The sequence below is a fragment of the Balaenoptera acutorostrata genome, chromosome 9, assembly GCF_949987535.1.
Source record: "Balaenoptera acutorostrata chromosome 9, mBalAcu1.1, whole genome shotgun sequence".
Classification (NCBI taxonomy): Eukaryota; Metazoa; Chordata; class Mammalia; order Artiodactyla; family Balaenopteridae; genus Balaenoptera; species Balaenoptera acutorostrata.
The window spans coordinates 93,644,468-93,657,640 of record NC_080072.1 but is presented as its reverse complement, the minus strand read 5'-3'; the positions used below and the strand labels follow the sequence as shown (position 1 = coordinate 93,657,640).

The window sequence follows — 13,173 nt, the reverse complement described above, 5'->3', positions numbered from 1 at the left end:
AAAAGTGAAGGATAGAGGGACAAGGATATGGCAAATATTGAAATCCTATTGGTGAAAGAGAGCCAGTGGGTGAGATAATCCTAGACTTACTAGCTATTCTGAGTGGTAATGAAAGACTTAAGCAGAAGAGACTTGTAGCACATCAATAAAGATGAGGCAGCCTTTAGTTCGCCATCGGAAAAATTCATAAATCAGGGTTCGTAATTGGAAGGTGTCTTCGCTTATTAATATCTTTTGTAGATAGTAGGTTTGGTGTCCTGCTGCTTAGTTTTAATTTAATTATGTGCTTTTCAGTTTAACAGAGAATAGGTCAAAGAACTGCTTGAACATCGTTTTTGGAATCTATTATAAAAGCTTAATAGGAAAATTCAGTTATTTAATTTCTCCTTTAACTGAGTATTAGAGGAAAATGTTTCTGTAGTTAATCTTATATGTTTCATCAAATAAGAGACAGTGTTTCCTGTCATTTTACCATAGCTGATAGATTTCAGAGCCTAACCAGTATTTATCTCATACCTGTTTAGTCTAATGTACCTTTTTGATTTTGATTTTTTATTTATTTAAAAAATAATAAATTTATTTATTTATTTATTTAAATAAATTTATTTATTTATTTTTGGCTGTGTTGGGTCTTTGTTGCTGTGCAAGGGCTTTCTCTAGTTGCAGCGAGTGGGGGCTACTCTTCTTTGTGGCATGCGGGCTTCTCATTGTGGTGACCTCTCTTGCTGCGGAGGACGGGGTCTAGGCGCGCAGGCTTGCTGCAGTAGTTGTGGCTCACAGGCTCTAGAGCGCAGGCTCAGTAGTTGTGGCGCACGGGCTTAGTTGCTCCGCAGCATGTGAGATCTTCCCGGACCAGGGCTCGAACCCGTGTCCCTTGCATTGGCAGGCGGATTCTTAACCACTGTGCCACCAGGGAAGCCCCCTTTTTGATTTTTAATTGCAGGATTTACACTAGGTTTAATTTTGTAAGTTGCCAGAATCGCTTATGGAAGTAGACCTAGTTGACATAAAATATTCTCTTATTAAGAGGGTATTATGTTTCTCCATGTCATAGTCAAGAAAAGATTTGCATGTCCTTTCTGTGGTTCTTCCATATTTGTTTATTTGCACACTCTTTTCTTAGAGGTAAGAGTAAACGAAGAAATTATGGTTATAGGAAGATATTAACAGAAAAAGTGTAGCCAGCCATAAGATTAGTACATGAAGTATATACCATAGGATCTCAAATCTGACTGAATTTCTCATTAGCCAACACTAAGGAAAGCAAAGTTACCTACATGATTCACTTAGGTTCATAAGGTAAAAACAAACTAGTTGTTCAGGGGAGAAGCACAGTTAATCCCAGTACTAAATTTTGAGTATCTCCCATGGGTCCCTATAATAAGAATACTTTGTGATAAAAGTAGGTACCTGGGGCAAGAAAGTACAGTAACTTTTAGGATCAGCTGTGTTTGTAGATGTAAGAAGTATCATTTGCTTTCGCAAGAGTTTAATGTTAGTCAGTGGTTCTTAACTTTTTTGGGGTCATAGACCCTATAACATTTTTATGTAGTTTTACTGTGAATTTGCTAAACATGTAAATTCTGAACTCATCTCAAGAAATTCTGATCCAGCCGGTCTGTGGTAGGTTTTATAAATGTATGTGTAAGCACCATCCTAGGTGATCCTGACGTAGGTTCTTGTTAGACCATATGTTTAGAAACTGCTTCTGGAATATAATTTCAGGGAGTTCAAAGATTACATTCAATACATGGATCTTATCTCATACAAGTGAACAACATTCTCAACAGTTGTATGGTGAAAACAATAATGAGATTCATAGGGGTGTTTGGTGCTGCTGTATTAGAAAATTAATGATTTTTTTTTTGAAATTTATTGATCAAAGCAAGTCACATGGCCATACCTAACTTGAAAAGGAACAATACTCATGAGTAACACATGTGGGGTGCCCCCCACACCCTCTCTTCTCTCTCTTTTTAGTAATGAATTGATTTTTTTCCCCTTAATATCGAACCACTTTCACATCACTGGAATAAACATGCATGATTATGAGGTATTATTTAATTGTTTAATTTACTAATATTTTTTAAGACTTTTGCATCTATATGTTCTAATTAGATTGGTCTACAGTTACCATTTCTTGTTCTCGCCTCACCAGTTTGGTATCAGGGTTTTGTTAGCATTATAAAATGAGATGAGTATCTTTCTGGTTTTTTTTCTTCCTCAACTTTCAGAGTTTATATGGATTTTCGATATACTTTCTGTGAGGAGTTTAGGGCACAGTCTCTACACACAAGACCACACTCACTTCTGACATCAGCTGCAAATTTGGGAGGTTCCCAAAACCCTGAGGTTCAATAATTTGTTAGAAATATTCATAGATCTTACTGAAAACTGCTTTGCTCATGGTTATGGTTTATTAAGGGAAAGGATACAGATTAAGATCAGCTAAAGGAAGAAACAGTGTCCAGGAGGGTCAAACACAGAGCTTCCCGTGTCCTCTCTGGTTGTCAGGTCACATTTCTCTCCTTCCCTCATTAAATGACAGGGCATATAAGTACTGCCAGTCAGGGAAGCTCACACAACCTTTGGTGTCCAGAATTTTTATTAAGGCTTCATCATGTAGGCGTTGCTCATGTGGATAATCTCAGTCTCTGGGTTGATTGACCCAAACCCCCTACCCTGAGTCATACTGTTGGTATTTCTGGATTGGCCTGCTCCCTAAGACTATATGGGTTTGCCAGTCCCCTCCCTGAATCACATTGTTAGGTTATCCAGTATGACCCAAGGCCTCAGGCTAACAAAGACTCTCTTATCAGATACAACATTCTCAGGGCCCAAGGATATTACCTACTGGAAGCCAAGAGCAAAGGCCAGACCGGCTCTTTGGACAAGGCCAAATTCTTTGCTACACACTTTCACATAACTGGTTTTTTTCTTTTATGGTTGTCTTCCTGTGATTCTTTGATACCAGATTAAGTTATAGGGATTCCATTATGGAAAATTGGTTCTTTTAAATTTCTTTAGTTGTCTCTTAGGAGATAAAAATAACAGACACTTCTGATTTAACTGCACTTAAATTACTTTTTTTTTTTTTTTTTTTTTTTAAGAATAAAGGTTCTCTTCAGTTTGAAGACAAATGGGACTTCATGCGTCCAATTGTTTTGAAGCTTTTACGCCAGGAATCTGTTACAAAACAGCAGTGGTTTGATCTGTTTTCGTAAGTAATCCATTCATTCTACCTTTTTGCTAACATAAAGGAAAATTTGGTGGCTATGTTCAAATGGAATATTGGCTCCAGATTGGGCTGTTTACCTGTTTGAAGTTATTACTGATTGTGTTGGGGGTCCCCAAGACCACCCCTAGGTTCAGTGATTTGCTTGGAGGACTCATAGGACTGAACATAAAGTCATACTCACAGCTATGATTTATTACAGCTAAAGGATACAAAGCAAAATTAGCAAAGGGAAAGGTACATGGGGTCAAGTCTGGGGAACAGGCACAAACTTCCAAGAGTACTCTCCCAGTCGAGTCACACAGGACGCATTTAATTTCCCCAGCAACAAGATTGACAGCATATGTGATATGCTGTCACCAAGAAGCTCTTTGGAGACTCAGTACCCAGGGTTTTTATTGGGGGCTGCTTACATGCCTGGCATGTACCAAAATTCTAGACTCTCAGAAGGAGCAGGTGTTCAGTGTAAACCATGTTGTCTGTACAAACAGGTTAGGCACAGTGAGCCATTCTCATCATTTCAGGAAAATTTTCTATCAGTGTAGGAAACTGTCAAACATTCAAGTTCTCAGATCCCAGCCAGACAGGCTTTTCTAAGGAATACAGTCTCAGATCTGTACGTTAACTCTTAGCCTTCGGCCAGAATGTCTTCACAGCAAAACTATTACCAGTAGGACACCACCCCTGCCCCCATCCCCACCCCCGTGTGCAGCAAGGTAAGACCAACTTGTAGTATTGATCTCAGTTATGCCTTTTAGAGGGCCTAAATTTAGTTAGTTAAAATAAATCCCGCCAACCATGAGGTTTCTCTTAGAAAAGCAGGTGGCTTTCTCGTTCAGTTTCTGTATGGACCTTTTACATGGCCTGAGGCATCAATTCAGGCAAAGCACAACTATGGCCGTAAAGTTGAATTTGACCTGAAAATTTTCCAGGGTTGAAGCAGTGTCATGATAGGGTACATACAAAAAGAAGTATAATTTCGGAGGACCCACATGGTACCCTTGGAAACAAAGAGTTTCCACTTTTTTAGGGTACTCCAAGCAAGACGTAAATTAGATAGTATGGGTTAACAGGGCCCTCAATGTGTCCTCCCATGGGGCCTTCTACTTTAGAGTTCTCAATCTAGTTTAGTTAATTCAGTTCAGGCCTTGTTTTCAGACAGACTACCTGAAGGCAATTAGTTCCAAACAGTTTGTTTATCCATGACACCATTTCATTTGCTTCATAGTGTGGATGACATTTAGAGGTGTTCTTTGTGGAAGGTGTAGGAATTGGGGCTGCTCGCAGCCGTCTCAGAGTACTGCTAGGTGTGATTGAAGCGCAGCATTCAGTTTGAATTCAAAGCACTCACAACAGCATGGAAAGCCAACACCAGGAGCTGGGAAAGCTTTCAAGAATACTTATGAAAAACAAAAATCATTCATGTCCTTCTCCCTGGTGCCTCACCAGGTGCTGAGATTTATTTTTTCTCCCTTACTAAATCAGTGTGTCCCATTCAGTAATGAAAGCTTTTCACTTTTTTCCCAATCACCCAGACCTGGAGGAGGAACAAAAACATTTTTACAGAAAAACATTTTTATACAACTTAACTAGAAAGACATATGTTTAGGAATTGGTCTGGATGAAATCCCAAATTTTCAAAAATTTTCATAATAAGTTTACGTCACCCCCCACCCCTTTTGTCCTGACCATTTACCTAGTGAGCAGCCTGGAAAAGATCAGTTCCTTTCTGGAGATAGCTGTGTTTAATAATGAAGTTGCCTTACTAAGGTGTGTGTGCAAGGAAGGGTGATGCGAAAGTGAGGGAAATAAAATCAGGTTATTAATTCATTGTTGAAAACTGCAACTAATCCAGAAAGCTGGACACAAGTCCACAGCAGTGAAACATCCCTGAGAGGGGATCATGAATCCAGTCTGTAAGGAGGGAGTATGCTTTCTCCCAACTTGCAGCTTTTAGCAGTAACCACAAGTTAGGAATGCACTTTAAGTCTGTATATCTGATACAGAGGCTATCAGCAACTTGATTTCAGGTGGCCCCATCAGAGAATGAGCCCTTTTCTGTGGGCATCTGCAAGTGATTTAGATCTTCCAGCCAGAATCCATGATGTTTTCAATTTATGGCTTCACAGAGGGTGTCTTAAATCTTCAACAGTCCACAAGTCAAAGTCCTGTTCACTGAGCATATGCCTGCTTTAGTTCAGCACAGCTTGTGTTGAGGTTTAAATAGCCCAATGTCAGACAATATCAGGTTTCAGCTTAGAGTTAGATCCAAGCAATTAGGATTTGTGAATTCAGGATTCCAAAAAAGCCAGTGACTTTTCTCGAGCAGTGGCAAAGCCAAGATGCTGCAGACCAGACAGTCATGTTCTAAGTCCAAGTGACAAGCAAGACTTTTCTAATCCCTTTTTATTTTGTCAGTCTTAGAGTTCAGATTAATCCACTCAGTAATATGCACATCATGCTGGAAAATCATCAGCCTTTCAGGGTCAGACATCTGATTTCACAAGAGCTCAGTAGCAACTAAAAACTGCTTTTTAAAACTCCAGAAGTGTATTTCTATTTGGAAATTTCTTATGTTTTCATGTTGTCTCCCTTTTCTCTGAGATGGCAATAAGTGAAAGTAATAGTATCCATTATGGAGATGTATTTATTCTGTTTCCAATACTCAAACAGTTCAAATTCTAATCCTTTCACCAGCAGTAAAAAGCAAGGAAATTGTGTCTCACTAACTTTTTTAAATTAATTAATTAATTTATTTACATTTTATTTTTGACTGCGTTGGGTCTTCATTGAGGCGAGCAGGGGCTACTCTTCATTGTGGTGTGCGGGCTTCTCCTTGCAGTGGCTTCTGTTGTTGCAGAGCTCGGGCTCTAGGCGTGTAGGCTTCAGTAGTTGTGGCTCGCGGGCTCTAGAGCACAGGCTCAGTAGTTGTGGCGCATGGGCTTAGTTGCTCTGCGGCATGTGGGATCTTCCCAAATCCGGGCTGAAACCCGTGTCCCCTGCATTGGCAGGTGGATTCTTAACCACTGCGCACCAGGGAAGTCTGTCACTAACTTTTTATTTTGCAACTTTTCCTGATTGATGTGATCCCTCTAGCATTTATGAAAGTACAAGCATGTAATATTTTGTATCTTTATCATACATCCAGATGCAATAGCCAAAGAATAAAAGCCATCTTTAAAACTTTCCTTGTCTCTTTTTTCTTATTACAGATTTATTCAAACTCCTAGCCATAAATTTAGCATTTACAATATTAACATTACAGTTGCTGGGAGATCCTGACTGGAATGTAGGAGGCATGGAGAGGTTGCTGAAGCAGCAGTAGTCAGGCTGAAGAAACAGCTGGAATAGTTTCCTCTCCCTTGGTTATCTAAAATTTTCTCCAGCCCTGAGACCTAATGTAACTATTAATTCCTCCTGCTTGGAGGAGAGACCAGCACAAACATTTAACATTTTTGGTCCACCCGGAAGCTTACGTTTGAGAACTTCTGGGCCTTTTCTCCTCTTATTTGGAGGCAAGAACAAAAACCAGAGTCATCATCCATACTGGGCTTTTTCTCTCCTCACTTGGGTCAGCATGGCCAAAGCAGCTAGAAGATTTAATGAGCCAACTCTCTTGGGGTTAGATCTATCATTTTCAAATTTCATAGGTAACTTTTACCTTTCTCACAGCAGATAGCAACTCAGCTGCTGATTCATACCACGGTTGATTTCATAGCCATGCAAGTAGCAGAGGTTCATCATACTACCATTTAATCCTTCCTTTTCTCAAACAGTGCTTTCACCGTGTTTAATGAATCCCACTTCTGACACCAACCATGTCAGTGGTCCTAAGACCACCCCCAGGTTCAGTGATTGTTAGGAAGACTCATAGGACTCAGCATATAGTTGTATTCATGGCTATCATTTATTACAGTGAAGGATACAAAGCAAAATGCAACAAAGGTGCATATGGTAAAGTCCAGGGGAAACCAGGTACAAGTTTCCAAGCATCTTCTCCCAGTGGAACGTATCCACTTAATTCCTCCAACAACTAATTGGGACAACACATGTGAAATGCTGTCTACCAGGGAAGCTTCTTTTTTTTTTTTTTTTTTGTTAATATTTATTTGTTTATTTGGTTACACCCAGTCTTAGTTGCGGCTCGCAGGCTCCTTAGTTGCGGCAGGCAGGCTCCTTAGTTGTGGCACGCTGGCTCCTTAGTTGTGGCATGCAACTCTTAGTTGCGGCATGCATGTGGGATCTAGTTCCCTGACCAGGGATCGAACCTGGGCCCCCTGCATTGGGAGCGTAGAGTCTTATTCACTGTGCCACCAGGGAAGTCGTCAGGGAAGCTTCTTAAAGACTCAGTGCCCAGGGTTTTTACTGAGAGAGCTGGTCACAAAGGCAGCTTCTGCCTGACATGAACTAGAATTCCAGATCCTAGACAAAAAGCAAGTGTTGAACATAAGTCAGATTTTTTACATAACAATTGGGGCACAGTGAGCTGTTCTTATCAGGAAATGGTGAGAACTCTCACAAAACCCAAGTTCCTATATGTCAGCCAAGGGCCAACCTTGCAACCATGTCTTCCTAAGGATAGTAGTTTCAGACTTGGTATAATTACTGTGTGTGTGTGTGTGTGTGCACTAGTAAAATACTGTATCAATGAGTTGAAGATGTATGACTGAATAATCTATACCCATTAAGCTGCTGTGCTCATTTTTTCTCTTTATCACAGAAGAAAATAGTCAAATCCTAAATAACATAGAATTTGTTGCATAATATTAACTTATAGCCATGATTCTGCCTTTTGAGAAATTAGAATTCAATAAGAAACAGCTGAGACCTTTTAAAATTTCATAGCATTCATGTATACGTATATTTTTCTTAAATTATTTAATTAAATGTATTTTATGAACAATGTGTTGAATGTGGTGGGTTTTTTTGTTTTGTTTTTGCCAGCTTGTGTTAATAATATGATTTATCATGTTGAGTAATGCTTGTTCTCTGTGCATTCCTGACTGGAAAAAGGAGCATAGTGTGATGGTGTTTCCTGCTTAAAGTATACTTCTAAACAGAACTAGTACTTGCTACAGTTAGTGGCCTCAGCCCATCGTTTTTAAAAATCCTTGATCTCCTTGGAGTTACCCAAGGCTGCTCAATATGTAATCCTTTTAAGTTAAAGGATTCCTGTATGTCTTACAATGCCACACCAAAATTATAAGACCTACATTAATTAAAACCTTTCCAAATTTTAGCCTATTTAGCCATATTAATTAATAACCTTTAGGTTAGTTATAGCCTTCTAAATCTAAGGTACTAAAATAATGTTTTGGTATTAAACTACATTTACTATTTGTTGCCCTTTTCTCATAACCTGTATCATTATTTTTCAACAGGGGTACTGTTGGTGTTTTGGGTGGTTATAAGATTGTTCTGCATACTGTGGCCTGTTTATCACCTCTGGCCTTCACCGTCATAAACTCTAGTAGTGGATACTTTCTATGTACTCCTCTCCCTACCCCTCATTATTGAAAGAAGAAAAAGCTCTCACTTCCAAATGTCTGAGGCAGTACTTCCCTCAGTTGAGAACTGCTGCTTTAGATACATGTTGTTTGGTTTGACTCTGGTTTGTGAAATTGAGGCTAAAATTTAAAAATAAATTATTTTCAACTTGTGAGACTTTATTTTTAAGAAAATTCATCTTTACTACAAATAATTTTTTAAATGTTTTTCTTGTTCCTAAGCTGGTTTTTATGATACCACTTTCTCCTGTTTTTTCTCCTATCTCTTGTCTACCTCATCTCAGTCATCTAAGCTAATTCATCCCTTTTGTGCCCGTTAAATGTTGGTTTCCTTCAGAGTTATTTTTTTCTTATTCTTTTACCTGAGTTCTCATCTATTTAAGCAATCCAGATTATTCTCCAAACTTCCATACCCATGTGACCTATTGTTTCTTGCATACTTAAGTTCCATAAGTACTCCAAATTTAGAGTGATGAAAATCTGTTATTTATAGTCTAAAACCAAAAATCTGGAGGCTACCATCAACCTCCTGTTTTTTTTACTCCTTCATATCCACTTGATTACTAGATTTCACAGACTTAAGTACCTCTTGAATTTCTTTCCATCCCATCTGTCTTTCCCCCCCACTCTCTTGCCTGAATGATTACAGTAGTCCCGTACCTACTTTGTTGTATTTCTAGTTATCTATTGCCACACAACAAATTACCCTGAAAATTAGCAGCTTAAAACAACAAACATTTATTTTCTCACAGTTTCTGAAGGTCCAAAATCTGGTTGCAGCTTAATTGGGTCTTTCTAGCTCAGGATCTCTTACGAAGTTGCAATCAAGCTCTAGGCAAAAGAACTAAGCCTATATTCAACTAGGAGTGAATGATCTTCGAAGCTTACTCATGTGATTGTTGGCAGGCCTCAGTTCTTCACTAGCTGCTCAATTCCTCACTGTGTAGAACCCTCCATAAAGCTGTTTACTGTGTGGCAGCTTGCTTTCCCCAGAGCAAGAGAGAGTGTTCCCAAGACAGAAGTCATGGTGTTTTATAACATAATTTTGGAAGTTACAAACCATTATTTCTTTTCTTTTTTTTTTTTTTAATTGGAGTATAGTTGATTTACAATGTTGTGTTAGTTTCAGGTGTACAGCAAAGTGAATCAGTTATACATATACATATATCCTTTTTTTTTTTTTAAGATTCTTTTCCCATATAGACCATTTTAGAGTACTGAGTAGAGTTCCCTGTACTATACAGCAGGTTCTTATTAGTTATCTATCTTATATATAGACCTTCATTTCTTCTGTATGCTGTTGATCACACAGACAAATGCTTTGTACACTGTAGGAGGGAACTATACATGGGTATGAATACCATCCAGGAGACGGGGATCATTGGGGGCCATCCTAGAGACTGTACCTTCAGAGGAAATAGACGATGCAAGGTTTAGAAGATAGCTCAAAAAGCATTCTAGTTTATATCATTAGAGAGGAATAAAATGAAAGAGACTACTTTGAAAATGAAATAGTCAAAATAAAGACCTTTGAAATAAAAAATAAAAGAGCTAAATAAAAAAAGATTGAATTAGTAATACAAAAAATAAAACCAAAGAGTTCTCCCTGAATGTAGAGCAAAGTATGGAAAATTAAATAAAAATGAAGACATATTGAGGACAGCTCTAGAATTAGGCTAACTTATACTTAAAAGGGGTTCCAGAAGGAGAGGACAGAAAGTAGAGGAGAGGATATAGCCCCAAAGGATAAGAATAAAATTTCCCGGGGCTGAAATCTTGTATCTCTCCACCCAACCCTCCAGATCTTCATATTGAAAGTGCTAAAAACCATGCCTACACATGTCCTTAATTTCAGAATTCCAAGGATAAAGAAAATAATCTAATTGTTGGAGGGAAAGTTACCTTTCAAGCGAAACAGACTGTCTGCACTCTTTTCATTGGCCAAATTGGATGCAGGAGGCTGACGCAGTTTTCTTTAAATATTTAAAGGGAAATTATTTTGAACTTAGTATTTTCTACCTAGTCAAGTTTTCAGTCATGTTTAAGGTGAGATGAACATATTTTCAGACAAGTAAGTATTTAGAAGATTTAAGGATCCTGCATCCAATGATGAAACAGATACCCTTTCCTCCACTATTTCCAACACTGACCATTAAAGAAATTGAACTTTACTGAACTAAACTGAAGGAGGTACTCTTGAACTAGGAATCCTGACCATGAAATGAATATGAATAGAAAAAAGCAGACACTATCTATCCAAAATTATAAAAAAGTACAAATTGAAACATTTTAGCATATAAAAATTGTCCCACAGAAACCAACTATGAAGTAGAACACAAATACAGCACTCCGAACTGAGTTCAGTATCCCCACACAACCATGTGGGGTTATAAAACAAACTTGAACTGAAAATTCAAAAGCTAAGGAGAGAAATCAACAGAAGTGGAGGAAATAATGAAATGAAAATTGAACTCGGAAAACAAATAGAACAAGACAAAATCATATCAGAAATTGATCATCTCAGTAGATGAAGAAAAAAGAGAGATAATCTTTCCAAAATAAAACAGAAAAATGAAAATATTATTCTTTAAACTGATAAAGATCATCTGTAAGTAATCTAGCAGCAATATCCCAGTAATAGTATGTTGGAAGCATTCCATTTAAATTGGGAATAAGAGCCCAGTCTCCCAGCCTCTCTTGGGAGAATGAGGCAGCTTGAGTGCTGTGGCTGAGTTGCGGTTGCTGGGTGACAAGTCGGAGCCAGGACAGGCGTAATGGCAGAAACTGCTTCTCCACTGAAGCACTTTGTGCTGGCTAAGAAGACAATTACAGCAATCTTTGACCAGTTACTGGAGTTTGTTACAGAATGATCACATTTTGTTGAAGCAACGTACAAGAATCCAGAACTTGGCCAAGTAGCTACTGAGGATGATCTGATAGAAATACAGAGGTATAAAAATAAGCTTTCCATCATTGGTGAGGTGCTGTCTCGGAGACACATGGAAGTGGCATTTTTTGGCAGGACAAGCAGTGGGAAGAGCTCTGTTATCATTGCCATGCTGTGGGATAAAGTCCTCCCTAGTGGAATTGGCGATATAACTGATTGCTTCCTGAGTGTTGAAGAAACGGATGGAGATAAAGCCTGTCTCATGACAGAAGGGTCACATGAAAAAAATAATGTGAAGACAGTTAATCAGCTGGCCCACGCCCTTCATATGGACAAAGACTTGAAAGCTGGCTGTCTTGTACATGTGTTTTGGCCAAAGGCAAAATGTGCCCTCTTGAGAGATGACCTGGTTTTAGTGGATAGTCCAGGTACAGATGTCACTGGAGAGCTGGATAGCTGGATTGATAAGTTTTGCTTAGATGCTGATGTCTTCGTTTTGGTTGTAAACTCCAAATCAACTTTAATGAACATGGAAAAACAGTTTTTTCACAAGGTAAATGAGCGACTTTCCAAGCATAATATTTTTATTCTGAATAGTCGTTGGGATGCCTCTGCATCAGAGCCGGAATATATGGAAGATGTATGCAGACAGCTCATGGAAAGATGCCTACATTTCTTGGTGGAGGAGCTCAAAGTTGTGGATCCTTTAGAAGCATGGAATCGTATCTTTTTTGTTTCTGCAAAGCAAGTTCTTAGTGCTAGAAAGCACAAAGCCCAGGGGATGCCAGAATGTGATGGGCACTTGCAGAAGGATTTCAGGCAAGATTACAGGAGTTTCAGAATTTTGAACAAATCTTTGAGGAGTGTATCTCGCAGTCAGCAGTGAAAACAAAGTTTGAACAGCACACTATCAGAGCTAAACAGATACTAGAAACTGTGAAAAACATAATGGATTCAGTAAACATGGCAGCAGCAGAGAAAAGGGTTTACTCAGTAGAAGAGAGGAAAGACCAAATTGATAGACTGGACTTTATCCGAAACCAGATGAATCTTTTAACACTGGATGCTAAGAAAATAATCAGGGAGGTTTCAGAGGAGGTTGCAAATAAAGTTTCATGTGCAATGACAGATGAAATTTGTTGACTCTGTTTTGGTTGATGAATTTTGTTCTGAGTTTCATCCTACTCCAAGTGTATTGAAAGTATATAAAAATGAGTTAAATAAGCACATAGAAGATGGAATGGGAAGAAATTTGGCTGATCAGTGCACCAATGAAGTCAATGCTTCAATGCTTCAATCCCAGCAAGAAATATTGAAAATTTGAAGCCATTACTTCCAGCTGGTATGCAGAATAAACTATATACACTGATTCCTTGCAATAAATTTGATCTCAGTTATGACCTAAATTGCCACAAGTTATGTTCAAATTTTCAAGACGATATTGTATTTCATTTTTCCTTGGGCTGGTCTTCCCTTGTCCATCGTTTCTTGGGCCAAACAAATGCTTAGCGGGTGCTTCTAGGATTATCGGAGCCTATCTCTCA

At 38.6% G+C, this 13,173-nt stretch overlaps 1 protein-coding gene and 1 pseudogene across 1 annotated transcript in view; both read left to right on the top strand.

The window, feature by feature from the left end:
• Positions 1-13,173, top strand: part of CUL5 (cullin 5) — a 99,851-nt gene that overhangs the window by 16,803 nt on the left and 69,875 nt on the right. The window contains exon 2 of the mRNA XM_057552908.1: positions 3,111-3,220. Coding sequence (XP_057408891.1) covers positions 3,111-3,220 — 110 coding nt within the window. The remainder of the gene's footprint in view (positions 1-3,110; positions 3,221-13,173) is intronic.
• LOC130708839 (mitofusin-1-like) lies at positions 11,479-13,034 on the top strand (annotated as a pseudogene).